Source organism: Camelus ferus, chromosome 5, assembly GCF_009834535.1.
Source record: "Camelus ferus isolate YT-003-E chromosome 5, BCGSAC_Cfer_1.0, whole genome shotgun sequence".
Classification (NCBI taxonomy): domain Eukaryota; kingdom Metazoa; phylum Chordata; class Mammalia; order Artiodactyla; family Camelidae; genus Camelus; species Camelus ferus.
This window is the reverse complement of record NC_045700.1, coordinates 44,377,081-44,404,715: the sequence shown is the minus strand read 5'-3', so window position 1 is coordinate 44,404,715 and position 27,635 is coordinate 44,377,081. Positions and strand designations below refer to the sequence as shown.

Below are 27,635 nucleotides of genomic sequence, written 5' to 3'. Positions count from 1 at the left end.
TCTTCTGGGGGGAACCAGTGCCTTGGCATCCCAAGACTAGAGGCTTTGGGGGTAAACAGAACCAGCAGCCCTGCAGGCAGGGGAGTTGGGATGGTGGTTGAGTGGGCAATAGATGTGGGCAAAGAAAAGCCAGACAGGAGAGAAATAAGAGGGCAGAGGTCACCTAACGATGGTAGCTCAAAATGGCTGTGGGCACAAGTGGTGCACACTCCTGAGGACTTCTAAGAATTCCTGGACAATGCTTTGAGGGGCAATTTAGGCAGAATAATGGACCTCGAAGATGTCCATGTCTTAAACCCCAGAATCTGTGCATATGGTAGATTACATTGTTAGGTTACATGGCAAGGGAGAATTAAGGTTGCAGATGGAATTACAGTTGCTAATAAGCTGATAAACTGGCCTTAAGATGGGAAGATTACCCTGGGTAGATTCAGTGTAATCAGAAGTGTCCTTAAATGGGGAAGAGGAAGGCAGAGGAGCCAGTGTCAGAGTGATGAGACATGAGAAAGAACTGACCAGCCACTGCTGGCTTTGAAGACAGAGGAAGGGGCCAAGGAATGCAGGTGCCTCTAGAAGCTGGAAAAGGCAAGAAAATGGATATTCCCCTAGAGCCTCCAGAATGAAACTCAGCCCTGACGACTTCTTGATTTCAGTCCACTGGAAATCATTTCAGACCTCTGACTTTCAGAACTGTAAGATAATAAGTTTCTGTTGTTTTAAGCAACTATGTTTCTAATAATTTGTTATAGCAGCAATAGGAAATTAACATGGGGGCATATTACAGGACCAGGACCAAGAAAGATGCTGGGATGCCCATCTCCCCTCTTTATAGGTGTGAGGCCCTTTGGGACATGAGAAGCAGATAATGCTGCTCCTTGGATCATGCTCCACACTGCTTGGCCCTGTCCAGGTAGATACCTGGATTTTTTGAGAAATCTTCACTCACCTCCCAATACCTGTCCCAGATATGTGATGGGACACCACAGCCACTTCTCAATGCCCCAAGTTCTTCTTCTACCATGGATTCTCTTTATTCTGAGATGCAAAGATAAAAGGTTAAGAACCATCTCCTTTCATCCTGTACTCCACTCCAGAAGTCCTAAGGATGGAAGAAACTCAGAGAAGAACCATAGAGCTCCCTTCTCCATGCTGAGCACTGCGGAAAAGAGGGGCTCTCCCTGCCCAGGCAGGGCTGAATGGGGAAGCAAGTCTTGGCTCAGCGGTCCAGAGCAAGGGAGAAGAGGATCTCATGTATCTACTTCCTACCTAAAATCAAACTGAGTCCTGCCAGGCATGTTCTGTAAGAGCGTCTTGATTTCTACAGGAATACTATCTGAGGGTTGATGGAGTGGAAGGCTGGCTACTCTAACCCTCCATGACACCCAGGACTCTTCTAGGCCAAACACCTCCCTCCTACCCCTAACCCCCCGACCCTGATCATACCTTAGGCATCCCTCCAGCACCAGCAGGCTCCAAAATAGATAAAATTGCTATATTTGTCTCCTTGGGCTGCCATAACAGAGCACTACAAATGAGGTGGCTTAAAACAACAGCAATTCATTTTCTCACAGTTCTGGAGGCCGGAAGTCCACAATCAAAGTGTCATCAGACCATGCTCCCTCTGAAGCCTCCAGGGAAAGCTCCTTCCTCATCTCTTCCAGCTTCTGGTGGTCCAGGCATTCCTTGGCTTGTGGCAGTTCAGCGGTCTTCCTTTGCGTCTGTGTCTTCACATGTTTCTGTGTGTGGGTCTATGTCCAAATCACCCTCTTCTTAGCGGGACATCAGTCATATTGAATTTAGGGCCTACTCTGCTTCAGCATGACCTCATCTTAACCTAGCTAATTATATCAGCAAAGATCTTATTTTCAAACAAGGTCAAATTCTGAGGTACTGTGGGATTAGGACTTCAATATATTTTTTTGTGGGAGACATACCACAATTCATCCCCCAAGTCACCACTGACTATTCTGCTGAAATTCTTTTTTCTGCTTTTACATTCTTCATAATGTCCAATACTAATTTCTTGATTCTCTACCATAGGGTAGGAGTAGGGAAGGCAGGGACCAGAATTTCCAGAGGAGATGCTGTAGTTTTGAAATATAAATAAACAAACACAACAGTCTGATAGTTGTTTCAGGACAGGGATTTCTCAACCCTAGTTGCACTTTAGAACTTTATCTGGGGGAACTTTAAAATGAAAAACAATATGCATATTATTACAAGTATTTATAAAATTAATTATATATTAAATAAATGCTGAGCTTGACTCCAGCAATTAAACTGGAATCTCTGGGAGTGGTACCCAGGTGCTGATATATTTAAAGCTCCCGGGAGAATCTAAGCCATAGCTAGGACTAAGGACCTCTGTGCTGGGTGAGGCTCACTGCTGTAGGGAGCGGCTCCAGCCCAGCAGTTGCTAACTACTCACAATCATCTCTGTGAGCACTCCCAGAGTACTGGGAGGATGCGGAAGGAAACACTTTACATGGGCCCTGTCATCTGAGTGCAAAATAATCTGCTTAAGGTTGGTGCCACTTATGCTCCTCTGAGAGGTGAAATGATGGACCGGTAAAGAACCAGAGCAAAGTGTTCAAATCTCTGTTTGAATGCCAGCTTCATGCCCATTAGAGTTCTGCCAGAGTAAGAACTTCTTGTGGCAGTTTGAGTGTGGTGCCCAGAATGAAGCTATCATTCCAAAGGGCTTCTGGTTGGGACAGAGCCAGTGTAGTGGTGGTTACCTGTTCTGACTTTAAAACCTCACGTTAACCATGCAAGACTGTCTTACCATTTGATCCCTATTGAACTTACAGCCACAATTAAATTCATTTCCCCCTCATTGCTTATTAAGCCATGGCTCTCTCAGCATATACAGCTCACCAGGGTTTTCAAGCCTAGTTGCTTAGAGAATCCCATTGTTCTTGGCAATAGAGGCCTTGAGGATACTAAGTCTGTCCTCCAGAACACCAGCTAGCCTTTCATGAATGTGACCAACAGACTACTATGTCCTCCAACTCAGTACACATTTTAAAACATTCAGCAGACAGGACGGTCAGTAGAGCCCTGCCCAAGGCCTCCAGATTTCCCATCATGTTGACACCAAAACATTATCCAGTGCTCCTTCCATACAATCCGTCCTAGGTTATGATTCACCGCTACCACCAATGCTCCAGCCTGTGTTTCCCCATCTTGGCCACAAAGATATCACAACAGATTTTTACCTAAGGGAAAAATTCCAAATATATTCTCTCTAAAACAGTCCCCATTTGTATTCGCCTGCAGTAATGCCAAACAAGGATATTAGACTGACATGGCTTATTTTTAGTGAACCCATGCCAATTCCTAGTGATCACAGTTTTTTCTTCTAAGAATTCATAAACTATTCAAGGAGGAGAAAAAAGGAACCTTAGTAATTAACCCAGCATAAAAGTCAAGCTCACCAGACAGCACTTTGCAGATCCTGTCTTCTTCCTCGTTTTTGAAGAACTGAAGCACACTCTCCCTTTCTACTCCTCTAGTGCTGTTCCTGTTCTCCAGAACTCTTCAGGATCACTGCCAGTGGGTCAGCAGTCTCATCCGGATATTCTGTCAGTCCCCAGGTATCATTCCTTCCAGCAGAGAAACCTGAACTCATCTGGAATAACCAAGTGCTCTCCTTACAATTCCCTCACCTGGCTTGGGTTTCGGTCTCCCTCTGCCAATGTTTCAGCCTTTCCAGGCTGGGCTGGAAAAATCATTCCCTCTGGTGGAGAAAGTGGTAGCAAAATGGAACCCAATCTTGAGTCAGTGTCCTCTGCCTAGCACTCCTACTATTGTCCCTTTACCTGGGGACAAGAAATTTCCAGAATCCAGGGGAAGACTGTACCTACCAAGAGGGCTGAAGGGACCCTGTAGAAGGAGGCAGCCAAGCCCCCATCACACAACCCACCCACCAAGCACAAAGCTGCCACAAAGATGGAATTGATAGGAAGGGAAAAGCCCTGCAGCCTCCCTTCTCTTCAAAGGATGACGGTATCAACACTCATTGTAGACATAATGGGAAGGGGGACTAAGGCCAGCTCTGCTCCCTAGTGGGCAGCCCTGTCATCACGTTCATGGGTGTGTATGGGGCTCCACGTCTCTTAGGAGTGTGTCTGTTAACAAAGGAGTTGTGACAATGGATATTCAAGGCAGGATCCTTCAGACAGATGCAGTGGCAACAGTAAGGATTTATTGAGAAATCAGCCTTTGTTTTCAATCTCCCATATAATCATCAATTAATCAATCTGCTAAACTTTCAAATGATCGATTTCATGGGTGGCTCTTTGAATGTGAGGTTTCAATTCTTGAGCTACAAGGGAAAGCAAATTCTACAATATAAATATTCTTTTGAGACTTTTTTTCTTTGATAGCATTCAGCAAAAATTGAATGCTTATTATGTACTATTCTGAGCACTTTACACCCATTAATTGCTCACAGCAACTCTGTGAGGCTGATACTATTCATATGTCCATTTTACAGAGGGAGAAACTGAGGTGAAGAGACATCAAGTAACTTGGTCAAGTCTGTACAGCCTGAAAGTGGTAGAAATGGTATTAGAACTCCTGCAGACTGACTATAGAACACTGAGGTAAATTCATTGTAAAAATAACCCAATCTTCAACCCCTTCCTGGATCTATGCTTAGAACCCTGTCACCAATGTGAGAACAGTCCTCCCTAGCCTGCTGGACAATGAGAAACCACATGGAGCACAGCCAAGTTGTCTAGTAAGGCCATCCTAGACCAGCCAGCCCCCAGCCAAGTCCCTAGCTGACCACAGATGCATGAATAAGCCCAGCCAAGATCTACCCCAAGAATCCAGAGACTAATGAGAAATAATAAATGATTGTGGTTTTAAGCAACTGAGTTTGGGTGTGGTTTGTTACACACCAGTAGATAACTGATACAAACACCAATGCTTGACCACTACACTATGTTTTCTTTCTGATGACACTGGCTCCAAGTGACTCCAGGATTCTCCAGGAATGGGTAACTCCAGCTGTGAAGAACCTTCATCCAGATTACCAGCTTATCACTTTTCACCCTTGTGTTGCCCCTGCCCTTCCACTATGCCAACCCATGAAGGCAGTTTATAACTATTCCTCACTATTATTCCCTAGTTATTTTCCTGGGATCAAGAGGAAACTCAGGTGCCTCAAACCCTTTGGTACTATTTTGAGCTCTATTTCCTTTCCTACCCTCTTTGCCCCTCTCTCCACCATTTAGGAGCTATATAAGAATTAGCCAAAGTGAGTGGTGTCAAAACAACAAAATCAGGGTAATAAAGGAGAAAGCACAGATAGTGCTTACAGTCAACCCTTCTCATTCTCTGGCCTCTCCCTTCTCTCAGAGTGGGCTTCTTACTCTACACGGATGGGGACCAGCAGTCCCTGAAGGCACGTTCCTGCTTTGCCATCTGATCCCCAAAGGAAAGCCTGTGCAGCTGAACTGGCCCTGCCTGCCAGGGTTCAGGAGGGGCAGCAAGCTGCACCTCCATAGGAACTAACAGCCCCAGCTGCTCGACTCAAATTAAAATGAGTTTGGAAACATGTTCCACAGAGCCAAAGCCTTCTGAGACATTTCTGCCAGCTCCCTCCAGCTACTGCGTTCCCACGGAAAGGGAGAGGATACTCTGGGGGAGAGAGAGGACCCCTAAGGTATCCTGAGGGATAGGGACCACAGTCCACTGACATGGGACTAGAAATCTCCCCAAGAAAGAAAAAGACTCATAAAAGACTACTGTTTTTCTACTGGAGTATTTCAAAACTTTTTTTTTTTTTTTTTTTTTTTTTTTTTTTTTTTTACTGTTAGGCCCTCAATAAATGCTAAACGATGCTAATTCTTCTAGTACTTCTTGCTTTATGATGAAGTTGGGATTGTGAGGGTTTGTTGCTCAGAGGCCAACAGCTAAGTGACTTGGGTTGGCGAAGAGAAACCAAAGTTCCCCCGGGGTAAACCCAGCCTTACAGAGCCATTAAATACCCAGCCCCCTCACCCATTACACTTCAATAATAGTTTAGTTTTAATTTCTTTTCCTCATATTTCACAGCCCTCATGGAAAACATCCTGTGACAATTCTGTAACAGTAAGACAATTACGGGTGACTCAGGACTCCCTGCTGCCTCTGCATCTTCTCACAGCTGAGGAGATGGCGTCCCATGTAGGAGCCATTTGGCTTGTGAATTAGGAAAGTCAGAATAAAAGGAATCCTTACCTTTTAAAAATGACAGAAATTCAGATAAAATTCAATGAAAATTCAGCCCGAGGATTCTGTTTCAGAACGAGAGTTGACTGTAAGCACGGAGACCCTGAGGGAAATCTTTCAGACAGATTCACACTTTCTGAGCTCCATCACCCACATCATCCAGGTAGCCCAAGAGCATCCTTTTTGATTCCTCCTCCTTGCTCCCTTTTTTTTCCTATTCGACTTCTGCCCGTTTCACTGTTGCCAGTGAATGGGGGAGGAGACAGTAAAATCATGTTCTCCTTGAGAGAAAAAACACTCAAGCCTGACTTAGAGTGAACAAAGTTAGAGATGCTCTACGCTGGACAGCATGGTCATTCCCAAATCCCAGGAAGACTGTGTTCCAAAGTACTTTTATAAATGCGTAGTTTAGAGCTTGGAAAGCATTTTTTCCCATAAGCATAAAGTTCTAGAGACAGGCTGTAGACTCAACTATAAACCTCCAGTTGGCCACAAGAGTCTAACAATGCACCAAAAATGAGAACTTCAAGTGTTCCATCGCCTCCTCCTAAATAACCATTTAAAATAGTTTCCATGAGAAAATGCATTCCAAATCAGGGTGCCAGAAATAGTTTTCCATTTACTCCACAACCAAAGCAAGGCTTTCCTACTGAAAAAAATAAGAGGAAGACGAAGGAGAAGAGATGCTGGCTCTATCAGAAACTGTCCTGACAGTCATGGCACATGAAGTTTTGGGAGGAGGGTGGGGTGGGACAGAAACTACTGGGTACCAATAATGATAACCTGAAATGCCTCTCTGCTGTTATGTAACATAAGTTCTGCAATTCACTTGTCTTAAGTGTTCTAAATTAGGAAATAAAAGGCAGTTGCTTGAAGAGGAGTTTGGAGAAGGGAGGGATTTCTGGTTTGGGAGTCATAAATCAATGAGCCACGGAGGGCCGGTGCTCATCTATGACAACACTTTTGATTTCTGTTCTTTAGTTCCTTGACTGACACAATCCCTGATGCTAATAAAATTCTAACTCTCAGTTTTACTATGTCAGTTTGAAATTGGGAGCATGGAGAAAGAAGTTGGACTGTAAGCTTCTTAAAGGCCAGGATATTTTATTCACTTCTTTTTTTTGAATGGAAAATTCTATTCGAGCCAATTTGAGGATTATAACCTGGGAACAGCCTCTCAGAAAACTCTGAGAACTGTCCCCCACATTCATTCTTTTATTCTCCAGTCCCCTCAGTACTTATTTCACAATTCATCGATAAATAAATATAATTTAAGGAAGGGCTTTAACTTTTCAATGTATTTGCAAAATGTGTGGGCTTTGGAGTCAAACTTCACAGGTTCAAATCACTTTCCCTCCATGGGCTTTCTCCCTGGGTTTCCAGTTTTCTCTTCTAGAAAAAGAGGTTATGACAGCACCTACCTCACAGGGTCATGTGGGGACTGAAGGCATTTGTGTATGTGAATTGCATAGCACTGTGCCTGCCACCTAGTTAGCACTCGATAAACCTAAGCTATTATTTTTCCATCATCATTTAGCTAGTCAGCTTATATTCTGCCCCTAAATTAAGATTCTCAGGGAACCTGGTGAACATGAAAGTTGGTTAGTGTAGTGGGTTAAATTGTGGTCCCCTAAAGGCAAGGTCCCCTTGGAACCTGAGAATGTGATGTCATTTGGAAAAAGGGTCTTTTGAAAATGTAATTAAAACAAGGATCTTGAGGCAAAATCATCCTAAATTAGGATGAGGCCTCAAGCCAATGATGAGTGTCCTTACCAGCAGACAGAAAAGAAAAAGACACAGAGAGATAAGAAAGAAAGGTGGAATGCTGCCACCAACCAAGGAACATCAGAGCCACCAGAATCTGGAAGGGGAGACAAGGATTCTCCTCTAGAGCCTTCAGAGGGAGCACAGCTCTACTGACATTTTAACTTTGGACATCTGGCCTCGAGAACTGCGAGAGAATACATTTCAACTGAGTTAAGACACCAGGTTTGTGGTGATGTTTTGTGGCAGACCTAGGAAACTAATGTGGTTGGGTACAGTTTACAACTTAAATTTGGTAAGGAAAATAAGCCCAAATGTAAACTGTAATCATCACGAGTTCCTTTCCCAGGGAAACTTCCCTTTAGGAAGGGAAAATCACTGACTTCAGTGACTGGGATGTTCAGGCCATTCTGTTCCATCCACCTCCAGCCAAGGTCATTTCTGCTGGGAATCTTGAAAACACTCTGCATTTTTCCACAGAAGTGAGGTGGAAATACTCACTGTGCAATGAGACACTGGACAGAGTCAGCTCCTATCTGGCCCCAAATACATGGGCAGGTGACACAGCTCTCAGTCCTTGTCCAATAAACACACCCATGCTAGTCCCCACTACTTTCCAGACCCCTATCTGTGGAGGTCAAAGAGGTCATTAGCCAAAGACATCACGCTAAGGAAAGATAACTGGTTACCAAGAGCAGTATATATTTGTGTATTTCTCCTAACTCTATGGGTTCTTGCAAATACATCTATGAAACAGATCTCCTTTTAAGTGAAAAATATATCCAGGTCATCTGCAAGATGCTTCTAAGCCTTTGGAATTCTAAACGAGTCTCTAGGAGAGTCGTGAGAGAGATGTTGTTGAAGCTGCTAATGCCCAGAGAAATGGTTTCATTCCCTTCCTCTCTTCTAACTCCTGGAGAAAAATAGCAATAGACAGGGCAGTGACTGTCAGAGAAGGGTGACTTTTTTAGAGCAAAGGCGTTAGACAAAATGACACATGCTGACAGGTTCAGCAAATAGTGGCTCCTCTGCCAATCAGCAGATAATTTCCGTGTGTTCATGATGTGGGAAGGATCTCAAGTCATGCAGGATTTCAAAGACAGGTCACGGCTACCCCACGTGTCATCTTCTAATGTGAAGGTCAAAAGAAAGGAGAAGGTGAGTGGAGGCGGGAGGGGAAGAGCAAGGAGGCCCGTGTGTGGGCACATCCAGCACATCCAGCCGGCCTCGCTTCCTGTTTGCTGACAGAGCCCAGGGAACCTGTGTAACCACCTGCTCCATAGACATCTGAGGCTCCCACCTCACATGGAACCAGCATGCCATTCATTTCTAAGTCCTTGGTAACTCGTGAAAGTCACTTCTTCCCTGACTCAGGAAAAGGTTTCTTTCCTTTCCTTACTTAGTAATTTACTCAATTTATTTCCAGTCAGGAGAGGGTTGTAGGGAAGAGGTGAGTGAGAAAGGCCGGGGGCCGGGGAGAGCCATGCACAGTAGTCTGGGCCCCACAGCACTCTGCCTGGACTTCACTGTTTAATCGGAGAGAATTCCAGAACACCGATAATACTCATAATCAAAGAGGAATAAAAAAGTTCTGGTGCCAAACAGCTGCAAAGGATTTTTGTTCACTATCTGCCATTTGCTTTTCTCCGTTAGGAAAGGAGATGCTGAAGTATAATGAAAGAGAGAGACCCATGAAACCCACAGGTGAATGATTCAAGTGCCTGTTTGAATATGTAAATGTTAAATTTCTCCAATCTCTATCAAGCAGTTTTCTGAGGAAAGAATGCATTTTTAGTGCTCACGATTAGGATAGAGTATACACTTGCCCACAAGCGCGCGCACACACACACACACACACACACACACACACAGAGTCAATCCACAGCCCTTCATAAGAGAACTGTGGGATTCTAACTGACAGGATACTTTTTAAGTAAATAACTTAGTATAAAAAGCTATGCAGTATATGCAAATATCCTACATTTTTTAAAAAAAACCTCCATCCTTCCTGCCCAGAAATGTCAATCCACCAGTAAGGTTGGGATAATGACAAGTGTGAGCACATAATCACACGCACGGCCTCCTGACCGATTAGTGTTGACCTTCCCCAGTTCAATCTGATTCATCACTTGCACAGGAACCAAGAGACAGTGAAAGGGAAGGAGGTTACACTAGGAGGAGAAAAAGAAAGTTTCAACCTACTTTGGGATACGGATCCTTGTCACCCCTAAAATCTTTTACTAACAATTGCCCTGTTCCTGAAGTTCATCCTGCTCCGAGGGAGTCAGTGGGGGGCATGGTTAATTGTGTTTCAGCACTGGAAGTTTCTCCCAAGATGGAAGAAGTTGAAGGGAGTGAGAGTATAAAGGTTAATAGAGGTCAGAGGTTTGGCTGGGCCACAGATGCAAGCTAAGAAGAGTCACTGGAGATGAAGGGTCTGTTTAAATATACACACACACACACATGCCCACACACACGCACCTTCTAAGCTGCCTCACGTTTATCATCCTATAAAAATTTCGAACAATTGGTCGAACACAAATGCACACTAAAAAAAAGAGAAAGGAAAAACATACCCAAGTAGATGATCTCTAATCAAAAGTACATACATCTTGCTAATCAGAAGCCACACCTTAATTCTGATATTTGAGAAATTATGTTGCTCTAGTATATAAAGAGTAAACCATTTGTAAAAAAAAAATCAGAGCACACACACAAATCATCCCAACACCATTTCTCATTTTCTAACATGTGATTGTATACAATACTGTTTTGGGGTCCTGTATTCTTACATTGTTTTGAACATTCACCAGACTATTAATGTGAAAAGCCCAGAGCTTTGTCTGTCTTTCTAATCACTATGACCTGTTTTTGTACTTTGGAAAAGGCCAAAAGACTAACTCTGACGGGTGGGAATCATTTTTGGAATAATGGTGAGTGGTGGTTCACATCTGGATTAGGTACAAAACGATAACATTGTGATGATGAACGGCACAGAGTCTCATCTACATATAAATAGACCTAATCAGAAATGCAAATTGCAATCAGGAGAAATTTTTAAAGGCTGTAATAGCTGTGTGATTGTGCAGATAAGGAAAGGTTAACACTTATATTGTTAAATGGCTCCTAACCAGCCCAGAACCTTCCTTTGAAAGAGAAATGTGGAAGGTACAAAGCTCTCAACCTGCAACCTGCCGGGATGAAGCTCCCCGATGGCTTCATTTCCCGTAACTGAAGCCTTGAGTTGGCCAAACATCAGCCCTATTCTGATGAAAGACAAACAACCAAACCTTTTGTACAAACCCGTAATGAATACAGACAATAGAAAATATACTGATATTTAAATACCCTTCAAACAGACCTCTTTCAGCACAATTTCCCATCGAGATGGAAATTAAGGGATGGAGAGAAAATCAGGGCTGATGTAACATTTATCTGATTTTTTTTAGTGCTGTACACATTTTTTATCCCTAAATTTTCCAAAATACTGGAGAAAGATACAAACTGGAAAAAAATGACCAGACAGGATTACATAATTTTAAAAGAAAACACCAGTATTTAGACAGATTACTTAATCCAAAACTGCATTTTTAGTCTTCTCTGGCAAAGCACAAAAAATAAACATCTCAGAAAAACTGGAGCACTGAAAATACACAATTGTTACAACATAGTCTACTTTCTGGAATATGTTATCTTTCAGGAACACATTCGTCCCCACCATCCCCCTCTTCCCCTTCCCCCTAAAAAAATACATTTACAATCAGGCTTTCTCGCCTTCGGAGAGAAATTGTTTACCAACTATTTATTATCCTTAACAAGACTCTTTCACAAAGAACTAATGAGCCAAGAGCGCCATCTTGTGTCCTACCTTGGAATCTTAAAGAGCGTTTTCACAGGATGCATGTCAAAGAGGGGAGGGTCTCCATCCCCCAGTTCAATGGCTGTGATCCCCAAGGACCAGACATCACAGCGAGCATCGTAGGAAGAGTCATACTGCTGCTCACAAGCAATGACCTATCAGACAAAAGCGGGACACAACACATGAAACCCACTGACACCTCAGATGTCCTAAAAGGCCCTTGGCCAATTTTAGCCCCCTTCTTAGTTCCCTTGGCTACAGTAGTATTGAATTTCAGTAATAATAAGATGTTTATTTTCTAGGCCTTATTTCTATGTGACTGATTTATCATCTGATATGATTAACTTTTAAAAATGTATCAGTTCAGTTCAATAAACACACATGGAACTCTCTAGGTATAAAGAACCATGCAAGGGAAGGCACAAGGATGAGTACCTCACAGTGCCCTCCCTGACATTCTTTAAGGAAAGGCTTTGTCTGCATCCTTCACCTCATTACCAGCTGCTGAATTCAACAGCGAGGAGCAGTGGTTCTGGAAGATGCTTGTCTCCTGTACAAAGTCCCTAGGAGTGTGGCGATTGAGCAGACAGATGTTGGAAGATTGATGTGGAAACAGGAACCACTCCCTCCCATTCCCTTTTTCCAAGGAAATCTGCCCCCTCCTCAAATCCCAACAATTGGTATGTGTTTCAGCAGCAGTGCCACTTAAGTTATTAGCCTGACTAGGTACAAGAGCAGGAGAACCAGAAAGTACCCCTGGGCCTGGTATTGGTTTGGAAAGTATGGAACCTTGTGGGGAAATCTTTTTCTATCAGCTTTTTGAATCAGACAGGAAGAGACCCTCTACTTGGACTCCGGAGGGTATCACAAAGGGGTTGGGAGAAGGCAGATGTGGGCCAAAGGATGCCAATTTGACCTGAAATCTGCCTCCCTGACTGAGGATGATCCATGGCTAAGAGCTAGTGGGAAGTTTTTAGAGTCTGATGATGTATTGGTCCAAAAAGCCTATGAGGTAGACAAACAGCATCACTGGAGACCACATCAGGGCCAAAGTGATGAGCCTGCCCGCCCTCTTAGGCCATCAGAAGGTCTTTGACTTTGACTCTAAGTTGGGCCAACTGGCTATGGGGAGTGGAGTGGAGTGACAGATCTGGCTCACATGTTAGGATCACTCTGGCTACTGTGCTGAGGATGTATTAACATGGAACATGAGTAGAAGCAGCCAAACCAGTTAAAATGCTACCGCAGGAATCCAAACTAGAGAGGATGAGAAATAATCAGATTCTGATTATGTAATTTTGAAGGAGAGCCAACTGGATTTGCTGTAAGGGGCAAGGGGAGTTGAAGGCGAGTCCAGAGTTTTTGACCTGGGCAATTTCAGCACGCAATTGGTATGGAATAAGATGGGGAAGACGGTAGAGAGACAGGTTTGGGGTGAGCAGCAGGAGCTCCATTTGGGACATACTAAGTCTGAGATGACTGTGAGACTTTCAAATAGAGAAGTTAATTTCAGCTGGGTGAGACTCGTATCCGACATCTGACCTAGAGAATAAACATGTGTTGCTTGAAGCCACTAAATGTGTGATATTATTATGTCAGCGACTGAAAACTAATACACTTCTCTCTGCTAGACCCAGTTAACTGGTCTTGCAATGTCAGACGAATATGCCTGCCATCTTGCCCGAGACCTGCTGCCCTCACTCCCGTAATGCCCTCTACCCTTCTCCTCTGGTTTCTGAACTAAAGAATGTTTTTCGATGTCCCTGCATCCTTGGCCTGATCCCGGCCCCATCCTCTGAATAAAATATCCTGCCATAGACTATCCTGTCACACTTTTAACACGTTATTTTCAAATGTGCATTCAAACTAAAGTTCAAATAATTCCAATTTCGGAAGCAGAGGCCATTCCATTGCCCCCGAAGACCTCACTTTAAACACCTCAATCAGGTGAGAAACTGCTCTATTTTAAAAGATCTCCAGAGAAAGCTATTCAACACCTTCCCTTTTAGAAATGACATTTCCAAACGTGTGAGACAAACATAATTTTACCAATCAATCAGCAAAGAGTTCACCATTCTCATACATTCCTGTGAGGGAAAGAGAAATGACTCTATTCTCCCCCAACAAGAGCTATGGCACATTGACATTTCAAGTGAACCTATAATAAATTAAATGGCAAATCATGACAACTATAAATGTCCTAAGACAATGTGTACCAGCATGTCCAATAAAGGACATGGGTTCCCAAAGCTTGGGATGTTAGCAGGAGACCAATTCAGGCTAAGCAAGACAACGAAAAGTGTCTAGTGCCCAGAGTCCACAACTTCCAAGAAGAAATTCAAATTGACTTCTAGCCATCTTGGATGAGATTCAGAAGGCAATTCCAAGAACCTATCCAAATGTGGGACTGGAGGTATCCTAACATTTCTCAACTGTTGTCATAAAATATTCAAAACATTTATCTAGTTTCCACTTCTCTTTATAGACAGACACTATCTTCAGCCCAGTCTGATTAATAGAAGAGCATCCTTTGACCAAATTCTCTTCTCAAAACTCAGCTTGTAATGTGACAAAGAAATTCTTTAAGCTTAGCCCTTCTCCAGTAAAATAACTTACAAATAATTCTTGAGTACCCATGAGCCAGGCAGGGTACTAGGCACTCGGAAGAAAAAGCCAAATGCACATTCCTAATCATTCTGAGGTAGGTGCTATTATCAGCTTCTGTAGGTGTGGAAATTGAGGTTTCAAACAGTTAAATAGCTTCCCCAGCGCCCATACCTAGTCATGGTCAGGGCCAGAACTTGAACCCAGGCAGAGGAGACAAGTAAACAAATCATCACAACATGGTAAGTATTCTAAATAATAAAGGTTATATTCAAGGGACAGTTGAACTGTCAGCCTCTGTACTCATATTTTGACTAAACTAACCACATTTTTGAGATTTTTGTCACCTAATCTCCATCTTCTCAGAGAGTGTCTGTCTTTCAGTCTCTCTTTACTGGGTTATGCGTGTGATGGGATTTAAAGAAGTATCTAAGAGGTTGCATCCCAACTGAGGGTCAACAAATCCTGGAATCAGATTCCCTATCAACCTAACATCAAAGTCTGCAACTCTTTCTCTAGGAGAAAAAGTAATTTCATTCTCCTTAGCTCAGCATTCTCCTTGTCTCTAGGTAAAATAAAGCTGAGTTAAGAATGTTTAGATGGTCAGCTGGTCTTGTCTGCAGGAGAAGGTGACCTCTCAAAAACTCTGAATCAGTTATCACAATGCTCCATTTAAAGAGGAAGGGTGGCAGTGGCAAATAAGTGGACTGCCCTGAGGCCAGGTTTCCCAGGTGCCGTTAAGTCGTATCAAAGGGGTGGAGAGAGTTGAGACTGAGACTGAGATAGCACTGACACAGGCACTGGACCCCAAACATTGCCTCCTCTCCCATCACTCCACCTCACCTCTACTGTCCCAAGGAGCAGACATGCCCAAGGCACGTGTATCCTCTCTTTACCTCGAATCGTTGCTTTAATCATAAGAGTACAAATGATGCTGGTGGCAGTGGAATGGGGAGGATAGAACAGGTATTGAGGGAGAGTTCAAGGGAAGACTTGCAGGACTTGAAGAGGGAGGCAAGGGAAGAGACACACCAAGGGAGACTAACATTATGACCCTGGGTGACTAGGAGAACAATGGTGCCATTTAGAAGACAGGGAAGTCAGGAAGAAGTCAGTTTGGTAGGCAGTATAACAAGTTTAAACTGGGTCTAGATGACCTGTTTCTTTCAGATGGACAGTCACTACCTGATAACTTCATAGCTGCCTATACCGAAAAGAACACCCCCGTTGTTTTTAGATTACAGGAGGGTTATGATCATAGCTACTAATTCATTGCAACCTTTATTACCAATCATCAGACATCATGCAAAATATCTAAATGCATGAAAAACTTTAGATAAAAGAATCTCTTCAGGATTATAAAATTGTAATATACAGGACTACAAGGATTTTAAAACATTGGATTTCATAAAGATAAAAATGCTTCATTCTATAACTGAATCACCCTCTAAATAAAAGTATCAAAAAATCTGAAAAAAATTGGGTCTAAGCTCTACCCCTAATGAAGTATAAAAAACTGATTGTGCTCTTGGGACCTCACTTCTTTTTCTTCACATGTAGAGGCAATAAGAAAAACAAAATTCCATCAGGATTAGAAGCAGAATATGCCAAAGGATAATAATACACTGATGTGTTTTCAGTGACTATATGGAGTTTTACATTACAGTAAATACACCTTACATTTCAGAACTCTGTGGATTTTAATCTCCCTATTGTTGGTTGCCAACACAACTAGTCAATATTTGTAGTTTTAATACATAGTTATAAGTACTAGAAGCAGACACCAAGTTGTATATTCATGGACTTAAACAAATTGGTGTACTTACCTTAACCCAGTGTTGTGAATAGAAGACCTGCTAAGGAATGTCAATTTTACAAAGTACGAATTCTCCAAAGTCCATTTTAAAGTCCCACAGCATGTTGAGGTTCATACAAAGAGGACAGACCTTCTGGAATGTTCCATGAGATGTGTATATCGACTGTTACAAAATATTTACTGCACCTGGCAAAGGCTAAGATCAAAGCACCAAGCTAATCAAAAGAGAGACAGAGTACTAGTGCAGTATTTGCCAGTGGCCTATTGGCTCCAAGATTAAAATACTATCTCGGTGAGTCTCAATGAGTTTCAAGATGTATAAATCCCTATAGACTTCTGCATAGTCACCTTTAACAATCTTCAACTCTTTGGCATGACATCCATGAGTGTTTATACTGTTTCTGAGTTTTAATGAGTAGTTTTATCCACTTGGTGTTAAACTATCATAAACCTCACCATTTCTTCTATGTTTTAAAGGGGCCCCAGTCTTATGATCTCATCAAAGTGATCCCTGAAGTAAACCGAAGTAACTCAGGGTGAGGATTACATCTTATCCTTCTTCCTTCTCCATCCATATCAATTTGTGGCATTCATCAGAGAAGCTGTGTTAAAAACTCTTTGGATTGGAATCAGAGAGTCTGAACTCCAGTAGTTACCAGTTGGGTCCCTCTGAGCAAATCCCCTGAAAACTTTGAACTGAGGCTTCTTTAGTCGTAAGGACCTCACTTTCTAGATCGATAAAATGGCAAAGCAGGAATGAATAATCTCTACCATCCCGTTCAGCTCCAGTACTCTATGACTACATGAATTCCAAATAAGTGATTTTGGGGGTGACATTTCAAATTAAGAGGCTAACCCCTCTCCATGTAAATTAGCTAGCAAACAGTAGATTATTCTGGCAGTAGATTATTCTGGATGGCTGGAATCTTGAGGGTATTTTATTGGCAATATTTTGTAGAAGGTCTTAAGGTCTATGAGAAGATGCTGGTTGCTGCAATAATGCCTCTGTTAAGGGAGATCAGCTTCAGTGACAGAGCAATTGTTTGGACGCTGGCTAATGGAGCATGTCCAGATTCCTACCTTGAAATGCAAACTTACAGCTTTTCTGATACACTTAGACTACACTGCTGCTTATTTTAAGAAGGGGAAGGACACTAATGCTCGGATTACTAGCAGTATCTGTGCACTAGCAGCCTCAGCACTCAATGCCAATAGCTATTTTACCCAGAGGTGGGCTTGAGCCTCCCAAATGGCGGTCATTACCACCTTGGCTGCCAAAAATTTTCTGAAGGAGACTGAGGAAAAGAAATACATTTTCACTATAGTTTAGCTCTACTGGTCTCTGTTGCAAAGGCTAGCAGTCAACTTTCTTTGTTAGGGCAGAAATCATTAAGCCTTCTTCAAGCTAAGGAGTTCCAAAGTTCCAGACTCTAAATCCGCCCCAGTCACTCCCTCCTGTCCCACAGAGGAAGCACCTCCTTCCCTCCCCTAAAGGAGTTTATAGGGTGAAACTGCACCCACAACTTGATACTACAACTTCTTTATCATCCACCCTTGGGCATGGTCAGCTGAGTCCCACTGAGGAACCATAAGCCAGAGAAAAATAACTGTCAGTAGCTCTTAGATTGTGAAAAGATTTGCACCTCTGGCTGGTGCAAGAAAATCCCAGAGCCAGGCATCGTCATTTGGGTTTTGCCACCTACTCCCTGGATGACTTCAGCAAATTATTTAATCTCCCTGTATCTCTTCTTCCCATGCAAACTGAGCAGCACTGTCCTAGTGGGCTTTTGTCTGAAGGACTGCTTATGAGATGCTAGTTACTCAGCTTTTCCTAAAGCACCAAAATGTGAGCAGTAGATATCATTGGGTTATTGATGTACAAGTAATATCTATTTCATTTACTTGCTACTTTAAACCTAAAATGTCTACAGGGAGCATGAATTATTTCTGTAACAAAACAAAGCAAATTTTGTCTATTTTTTTGTCTTGAAAACTAAGTATTAGAAAGTTTGCCTTAACCTTCAAGGGTATGTTTCCTTCCTCAGAGGTATTTATTGCCTCTGGAGATTCTTCATCAACAAGTTGGCAGATTAAAGGTGGTGTCTTGGTTGTAAAACTAGGGCCCCATGAATTTAAAAAGAATGAAAGAAATTCTCTTCTCAACTATATCCCCTTTTATTGTAAACACAAGGCTAGGGGTAATACTTTCATTTTCTCAGGCCACCATGATCCCATGAAACGTCCATGACTACAGCTTCATCTCAGTCCAGAACAAGAGTAGAACTTACTGATAAAGTTCCCAAGATAAGGGTGAGATCCACCCTCTATCTCTTGCAGAAAGACTTGGGCTATAAGAACTGGATAGAACAGTCTCCCCTTAACCCAAGGTCTTCATTATCTGAAAAGAACACCTGCATTACACTGGATGTAAAGGGGATAAAAAAAATAGTCAACAGATGAGCTCCTGCATTCAGAAAACCTATTCTCCAACCTATTTAACTTAAACCATTTATCAAATGATACATCAGAGAACTGTTGCACTGAAATCTCTTTCAATAATGTGATTTTAACTAATACTTTCAAGCAAGCAATATCATAGTACCACCAACTACCACAGGGAAAAATATGTTTAACTCTTCTAAAAAATGATTTACCAAACTTAAAAATCAATAGTCAGACTGTTTCAGTTTTCCACTAATATTTTTAAATGTCATTAAAAATGCAATTAGGTTTGCTTTATATGTTCTGATTTCTCATCTTACTAGAATTGATCGTGTGATCTAAAATTATAGCCAAAGGCCAAGATTAAAATTTCATTCAAGTACACAGGCAAAATGCTGTTATCTCAAGAGCTAAATTCAACTTAAGAAGAGGCAATGCAAGTAGACCTAAAGCTATTAATCCTTGGCTGACCTTGAGCCCAAAAATGCAGTCAACAGACTGGCAAATAAGATGGGCTGAGATGTAGGAAGGCAAATGGATTCTTAATTTTGCTTATGCAATTCACACAGCATAATTATTAATTTTATTGATCATAATGATTTCCAAAATAGAATTTCCCTAAAATTGTAAACTGCAGTTATAAACAGCCCAGTGACAAATATTACTCATCAGTTTTTACATACAAACATCTTAAAGTGTTACAAGCTGAGATACTGAATAAACATATGAAGTCTCTTCCTTTGGATGAAATATAACTCCAAGGGAGGATATATTTGAGATTTGTTTGAGGTTTTTTGCAAAGTGGATGTGGACTAGAAGGACTAAACTGATGGGGTTTTTTTGGTTCGTTCATAAAACTCAAGGCCAAAATAAGAGTCTATATTTTGTATGCTGAGAATTGCCAGAAATAGTTTAAATTATTCTGTTCTTACAAAATTCAGGAAGGTCTCTAAAATACAATGTTCTACAAGTCATTTCTCAGTATTGTAACACTCAGCTTATGTCTTTAGAAAAATAAAATAAAGTTTAAATTAAAAACACACAAAGCACACTTAGACAAAACCAACTTCCAACCATGGCTAGCAGAGGGCAGAGGGGGCTGGTTCCAGGTTTGTGGCTCACACAAAACTGATGTTTGCACTTAAATTCCCCAAAGCCCTGGAAACATTTCACTTACACTTAATTATGGGGTAAGCCCTCTCTCAAACTCAGGACCAATATCACAGAACTCCCTTGTGAAAGGTAAATCAGTAACTCTAAATTTTTGTATGTGTCCTTAGTACTCAGAGGCTCTGAAGGAGCACACTTGCTTTGAGACCCAGGATAATCCCACCATGCTCCCCTACTCCAGCTGCTTCCCTACATCAGAGATGGATGCTGGAAGGCATTTTGAGATTCATTAATCCAAACCCCTTATTTCACAGAGGAGGAAACTGAGGTCCTGGGGGAGAGTCGACTTGTTCAGAGTCACCCAGCTGGTCTGCAGCCAAACCAGGAGCAAACTCCACAGTTCCCCCAACGAGTGAGGCATCTCCTGGGAATCCTTAGAATATAGAGAATGCTAGGCCATTGCCAAAGAGATTTCCTGTTCCAGAAGCCACAGCCACAGTAACTTTCACACTCTGAGCATGTAAGCACACCCTCCATTTAAGCAGGTGGAGTCCGTGCCGCCTCTCCCTTCCCCTGTCCCCTCAACTCCCTTCCTTGCTGCCCCTTTCCTTGGCCAGCTAGTGCTCCACCAATTCCACCCAAGTACAGTTAAGGAAAGAATAAACTGGAGTTCTACAATTCAGTTCACTTTACAGATTGTTAGGTCAGGTGAAGAAACAAATTCAGAAAGGTTAAGAAATTATCCTAAAGTCACACAGCTAGCAGTTAACAGACTTGAAGCATAAGCCACAGTAAGAAACTAATGGGGATAGGGGGAGTTTTTCTTCCCCACAATACATCTGAAAAATAGGAAAGGAAGCAAATCAAACCAAATATCTGAATATTCTCCCATGGGCATCCACTTTATCTGTAAGGAGTCTCTGGATCCTGTCCTCTCCCAGGCGGATGTCACCATGCAAACCAGGACGCCCTTGGGAATGTCATACATTCCTACCAAAGAGTGATTTCCTGTAATTTTCTCAAACTGAAGAAGGCGTGGGAAAACCTGGGACATAATAGAGCACCATATATATTAGTCTGCCCCCCCCACCTGCTCCTGCTTCACCCCCACCCCAAAGCTCCTCTGGGTCCCATTCCTAATGCCGCCTGCCCGCCTCTCTTTGCTTTCTTCTGACAGCTTAGGGACCATTGCGCAGAGGAGCTAATGTAGTATTTGGCCTAGCAGTGAATGAATTCCCCTTCCCTTTCATGGCACTGAGCCTCTGTGCCCTGGGCAGAGCAGCAGAGGCAGTGACTAGAGGGTAACCACCAGGTAATGTGGGACTCAGAGCTCAGGAAGAGCATTTATTCAGCAATCACTTCTGCCCCTGAGGGAACAGCACCAATTATTCTTTGGTAGATGAAGAAGGGGAAACAGTAGGGGCCGTGATCCTTCTCACCTCCCCAGAGAGGGGTGGGAGGACAGCCTGGAAAGTTCCAAATGCCCACAGAGGCTATTATTACTTTAACATGTACTGCTTAGCACTGAGCAGAAATGGGGGAGGAGGGTAGCGGGATGTGAGGCTTCTGCACATCTGGGAGCTGCAGCCCTCTATATTTAGACGGGCCAAAAGGAGAGTAACATGTCACCAGCACCTCCAGGGCCAACCCTCCACCTCCACAGTGACAGATGACATATGACTCAACTTCCCTGCAGAGCTCCAGCTGAAAGGGGAGCTACTGATGAAGCCGGGGGTGAAAGCAGGGGCTGTACCAGTCAATCTTGCCCTTGCCCTGAGCCCATCACTCACCGGAGCCCTCAAGAGCCTGGGTGGTGCTTTAGGGCCCTTGAAGGTAGAACCACTCTGGGAATGTAGGCAGTGACAGCCCCAGAATAAGCAGGGAGGAGTCCATGCTTCTTAGAAGGTAACATAGGAATCTGGAGGAAACCAGGGAACACAAATGGCTACAGAATCTCAGGGATGAATCTCTTGGGGGAAGACACACAGGTCTTTTGGCCAAGGATCCAAGGTTCTAAACCCCTCACTTGAATCTCCTGAGCAACCAAAGCCTGCATTCCTCACACTGAAGGGATCGGCAAACAGGTCCCAAGAATCTCCAGCCTTTTAAAACAGAGTCAGGTAAAATTGGACCCTAAACGTTTTACCATAGCCATCACTTCACTCTCACTGAGAGCTTGGAGAGATCCTGCCTTCATTCTCCAAGGAAGACAAGAGGCATGGAATGTGAGAGCTGGAAGAGGCCTTTCTCTCTGGAAACTGTAAATATTCTCTGAAACACAGAAGGGGACCTGGAGGCAGAGACTACCCAGGTCAATCTCTTCTTTCATTTGAGAGCAGGTTAGAGAGGGTGGGGCTCAGGCAACAAGTGCCACCATTTTTTGAAGCACTTACCATGCTGGATCCTACGTCAAACACTTTCAGTACATCTTTTCATCCTGCCCTTTGAAGCTGTTTTTTTCCCTTCTCATTTTATCTCTTTTAACTTTTCCCATCTTACTAATCAGAGATACTCAGTAACTTGTCTGAGGACCATGGTTAGGTGGGTAAGCAGGTATCTATGATTTGCTGCCAGGTCTTCTGACTCTAAAATTTGTACACATCTTTTCAACTAAAATGAAGCCATACTGAAATAATTGAATCTTTTTTAAAAAATAAGTGGCAGAGTTATCATTAAAGTCCAAGTCTCCTAAATTCTATTCTAAAGAACTTTGTTATTTTATTTTTCCAGATCCTTCCCTTGGGCATTAATTACATTGGATTCTAGAGTCATGCTGAAATATTTCATTTCCTCAACACATTAGTAAATATAATTCTTATCTAAAATAATTTTGAAACTGAAAAAATAAAAGATTTTCATCTTACCTGGTACACTGGTGGTCACAATTAGACAGTCTGTTCTAGTAAAGTGGTTAGGAGGGAGGATATTGGAGCTAAATACCTGGGTTCAAATCCTGGTGGGTATCACCTAAAAAACTGTCCAAGAACAAGAACAGTATTTTCTGTGATTTATTTACTTTCTCTAAAACACTGGACTAGTAATAGCAGTGACTTTACGGGGTTGTTGTGAGGATTATAAATGAATTAATTCATACAAAGCACTTAGTGCCTGGAATATAGTAAGCACTCAACAAATGCTGTTAACTCTTATTCAGGTACCAAATCCATTAGCTAGAGCTTAGGGAACAAAATGGTAATAATGACAATAAAAATTTCAGCTCTGTAGTGTTTTACGGCTTTCTCAGCCCTGCAACACAAAATATCTCATTTGTCATCTCTAGTCCTGGCAGTGCCAAAGGAAATAGCATTATCGTATCATTTAGCTAGGAACGGCATAATTAATGATGGTAAGAATGGTTGCAAAAAGCCTGCGATATTTCCACACTGGTGTAAGCTGGTTGTTATGGCAACCATCCCCCTGTCAACGACCCTCTGCTACGCAGAGACAGACCCATTTTTGGAGCCGTCACAGCACATCTGTTTCTCTGCTCAGCTGATTAGCTCTTGTTTGCAACAATTAGCAGATGGAAGTAAAAACAACAAAAAAATTTTTCTAAAAAGAACCAAATGTTAATTTTAGCCACAAGTCTGCTTTCTAACACAGAAACAGACCTTTGGCTGTTTTAGGAAGATTCCAAGTAAACTGGATCCTTAATATACAGGCTTCTCTCATTGGGAGGATGGTTAAGTGTAGTCCACCTATAAATTACAGGTGATAGGTCCTTTTTGTACGTCTTTGAAAATGATGTGACTCACACTCCAGTTTCAGAGTGTTCTTCCCCCTCCTATCTTTACATTGCTTTGTGGTATGAGGTGTCTCAGCACACACTTCCTACACTGAACATCCCATATAAACGTACTAAAGCAGAAGAATACAAGGCTGGTGGGCTAGGATACCTGAATTCTGGGGCCCCATCTGCGCTGAACTAGAATGAAGAGTATCCTCTGTCTGCCTTAGTTTCTTCACCTGCAAAATGGGACTTGGATTCTCATGCTCTTTGAAAAGCCAAACAGCTCTGTTACCGACCAGATATGTGAATTTGGGCACAGTATCTCCTACACCTCTTTAAGCCTCACTTTCCTCAGTGGTAAAAGGAAGAAAATAATGTCTACTATAGAGAGCTGTTGTGAGAAGGAAATAAATTAATGTATTTAAAAAGCACCTACCCCAATCACTGGTGCATTAGTGGGTCCTCACGAAGTCAAAGCTTCCTTCCCGCTGTACACTTACTTAGCAGGCACACTATTCAAACTGACAATCAGCTGGCTTATGGCACTGGAGCTGGCCCTTGAGACCCCCTGCTTGCCAGACATCACCCCCTGTACTTGCTGGACCATCAGGTGGTCTTGGTGTCCCAGGGAAAGAGCTAGGCACCTCTGGTAACCAAGGAGCACTCAGTGGCTCTTGGCAGCAGCCATCCACCATCTAGAACAGAGGTATCTCAGTATTTTAACAATCAGCATGGTCACACCAGTGCCTATCGACTTGTGTTTAGAGTCTACAAATGTCCTCAATATCAATACAATATTGATAACTTTGGGTCCTTTTCTTGGGTTTTAGTCATTTATGCACATTCAGTTTAATTCTTCACTGTGTGTGATGGTGGGAAAGGTAGATTTAGGATCAACTACCCTTGACTCCCTGCCATCACCATAAGTAAACATAAATTAGGGTTGTATCCCTTTTGCTATATACCAGGATATGACCTGGCATGTGCTGAATGCAAACTCCAGCAGAGCAATATCAATACTGACAGTGGACATGAGTTGTTTTGGAAGTGCCTGAGTGCAGCGGGTCAGAACACTAAGATTCCAGGCACTGTTACCCCTCTACCCACCCAGTGCCTCTGGGCACTTAGCCTGGCAGAGCCTTGGATTCCTTACCTATAAAATCCATGTCATCATGCCTAACTGCACCCTCACAAGTAGGTGTGAGCACTTAAAAAAATAGTATTTGTAAAAGTTCTATGCATATGTGGTACACTTTTATTAATATTATTTTTTATAAGAAACTGGCTGCCAGGCGACAGTGAAGGAAAAAAGAGGCAATAACATGGGTAATGGGAAGACTGTGTTTTTTAAAAAAAGTCTAAGATACAAACCAAAGTTACAGACAAGGAGGGAGACCAGAGACTCAGTATAAACAGAAGGCTGAGGAACGTGACTTGAGCCAGACATCTCAGGAGATAATCAAAAAACGCTTGGCCAGAGAGCTGGTAGGACAGCACAAAATTCTCAAGGCCTTGAGGGCCCATTTGGGAAGGCAGCTTGTTACAGTACATCTAGAAGAACACAGGGTACATTCTAGTATATTCAGAAAGAACTGTGTTTGTCTCCAACACCTAAGGCTGGGAGACAGCACTGTGTGTATGTGTGTGTGTGTAGACAGGCAAAGCTGATCTCCCTAAATAAGCTAGCACTTGTAACATGCAGACCAGTAGGTTCCAAACGACTGACTGATTACCTTGGAAACTTGAATTATTTATTACAAAGGAGGGCTGCTAAGTTTTTGGAGGATTGTTGTAGGTTGAACTGTGTCTTCAAAAAAAAAAAAAAAAGAAAGGTATGTTAAAGTGCTAATCCCCAGGACCTCAGAATGTGAACTTGCTTGGAAATAGGGTCACTGCATATGTAATTAATTAAGATGAGGTCATACTGGAGCAGGGTGGGCCCCTAATCCAATATAACCAGGTGTCCTTATAAGAAAATGGCCATGTTAAGACAGAGATGCTCAGGGAAAACACAGTGTAACTACAGAGGTAGATGGATACTCAAGATACCCAGATGCAAGCCAAATAATGCCAAAGATTGCCAGCCAATCACCAAAAGCTAGGAAGAGGCAGGTACTATCCCAGAGGACTTCAAAGGAAGCATGCCCTGCCAACATCTTGATTTTCCAGACCAGAGATAATAAATTTCTGTTGTTTTAAGCCACCCAGTTTGAGCTACTTTATTATGGCAGCCCTAGGCAACTAGCAGAGTGGACATAGCTTTGACCCTAGGACAGGAGGAGAACCCACTTTAAATTCTTGGCTGGCCAAGAACAGCCCTAAGGGAGTCAAGGGAGCATCTGTTGGAATGTACAGTGGGCACTTTCACTGGTGGTTGCTGGAATGCTGAAGCCACTGCTGCCCCTTAAATACTCACAGGTGATATTGTCATAATGGCCCCCAGGTCTGTCCCTAAAAGAGAAGCCATGCAAGTTACAGTCACAGCCAGGGAAATTTAAGAAGCTGGGTTTTACTGAGGTGATGAATCAATAAGCTCTGGAACCACCTACCTCTGCACTCACAGGAGAAACTTCATTTTCTATTGCTAAAGTCATTTTGCTCAAGGTAATCTGTTAAATATGCAGTTTCTATCTTAAGCATTTTTCTTTCCCTCTTCAAATAATCTTCCCTGAGTCACAGTGTGCTACTGACATACTCAGTTTGTAAAAAACTGTACTGACCTTTGAGATGAACCCTTTTATACCAGCCAATATTCCCCCAGTAGCACTGTTTCAAAGTACTATCATACTTAGGGTACCACCTAGAAGTTTTCTTCTCCTACATTGCTGAGTTGATATTGCTTTTACCCAGTATCTTTCAACTTTACTAGTGTACAAATGAGATGGCAAGAGGAAGTAAGTGGAGAGTGTTGCTAACATGATAGTCAATTCATGCTACAGCTTCGAGCTGCCCTGGTTAACTGTGCATTTAGACTGCTCGTCAACATCTGACTGTGGTCTGGTCACATCCTATTAGCTACCTGGTTTGTAGCAAAGCCTATTTGAATTAAATATTGTAGTTACTTAAGCTGGTGAAATAAAAATGGGAAAATAATAATTTGGTTCAATTTCTCAAAATTAAAATAGGATCATGTATTTTCAAAGTAGAAGCACGGGTTGCCTACAATGGTTTCATTCCACGACACTGGCATTGCATGCACTGTTGTCATATTTGATCTAAACACCACTTATTCACACAAGCAGAAGTGAAAGCATATTAGGATCAATACACTATTGAGACCATCATATGAAGACGATGTTCATTTGAACCTTTGCTGACTATACCCTAAAGGACTCCTCTTGACCCAAAGCCTTGCTCACAGGGGAGAATATAAATGTTTGTTGAATCGAGTGGACAAACGGAAGATTTTCCCTGTGGACATTCTTATGGAGGGTTATGGAGCAAAAAGATGCTTCGTTGGAAAAAGTTAATTTCTCTATTTGGAAAATAAAAACATGAGGACTGTGTAGGCCTGAGTCCCAGGAACTGCAGCCTGGGTCCCAAAGTGTATTGGACGCAAGCACACATCCTGAGAGAATCTCTGAGGCATGCACATGGCAACTGGGCACTTGTCCTGAAAGGCACTGTCAAGGTCTCCACGCTGTAGTCTGCCTGCCCCCCAATTTATCCACTACAGCAGGCAAGATGCAACACTGGCTTTTCCCTGATAAGAAGGGAACCAGTTCCAGGCAATCTGGGCAATAGAAGCTCACCATGGACCACTAAGTTGCCCCGAATAGAAACACTCCACATATTTGACTCAACCCAGTTGAAATGGAAAAGTCACAAGCACCTCATAAGAAATGCACAAAGCCAAGGGCAGGCTTTTCTGATTTGTATTTTGTTTTTTTGTTGTGGATTGGAATGGGAACACCATCTTCTGAGCTATGCTGCTCTAAGTACAAGGGGCCTCAGTTATGCTTTCTTGTAATAATAACCTAATCAAAGTCTACAGAGAAATTTGCTAGTATCAGTAGTTGTAAAGCCCTCCTCAAACTACCCTCCAAATTCATCTTCTCCTTCGGCTTTTTTTTTTTTTTTAAACAACG

At 42.5% G+C, this 27,635-nt stretch overlaps 2 protein-coding genes across 2 annotated transcripts in view; both read right to left on the bottom strand.

The window, feature by feature from the left end:
- The window catches only part of MYO3B (myosin IIIB), a 313,633-nt gene extending 301,665 nt beyond the window's left edge, over positions 1 to 11,968 (bottom strand). Inside the window, exon 1 of the mRNA XM_032479659.1 lies at positions 11,855 to 11,968. The gene's annotated coding sequence lies outside the window, so the exon portion shown is untranslated. The remainder of the gene's footprint in view (positions 1 to 11,854) is intronic.
- The window catches only part of LOC116663659 (myosin-IIIb-like), a 37,622-nt gene continuing 21,837 nt past the window's right edge, over positions 11,851 to 27,635 (bottom strand). Inside the window, exon 8 of the mRNA XM_032479660.1 lies at positions 11,851 to 12,000. Within this exon, the coding sequence (XP_032335551.1) occupies positions 11,851 to 12,000 (150 nt within the window). The remainder of the gene's footprint in view (positions 12,001 to 27,635) is intronic.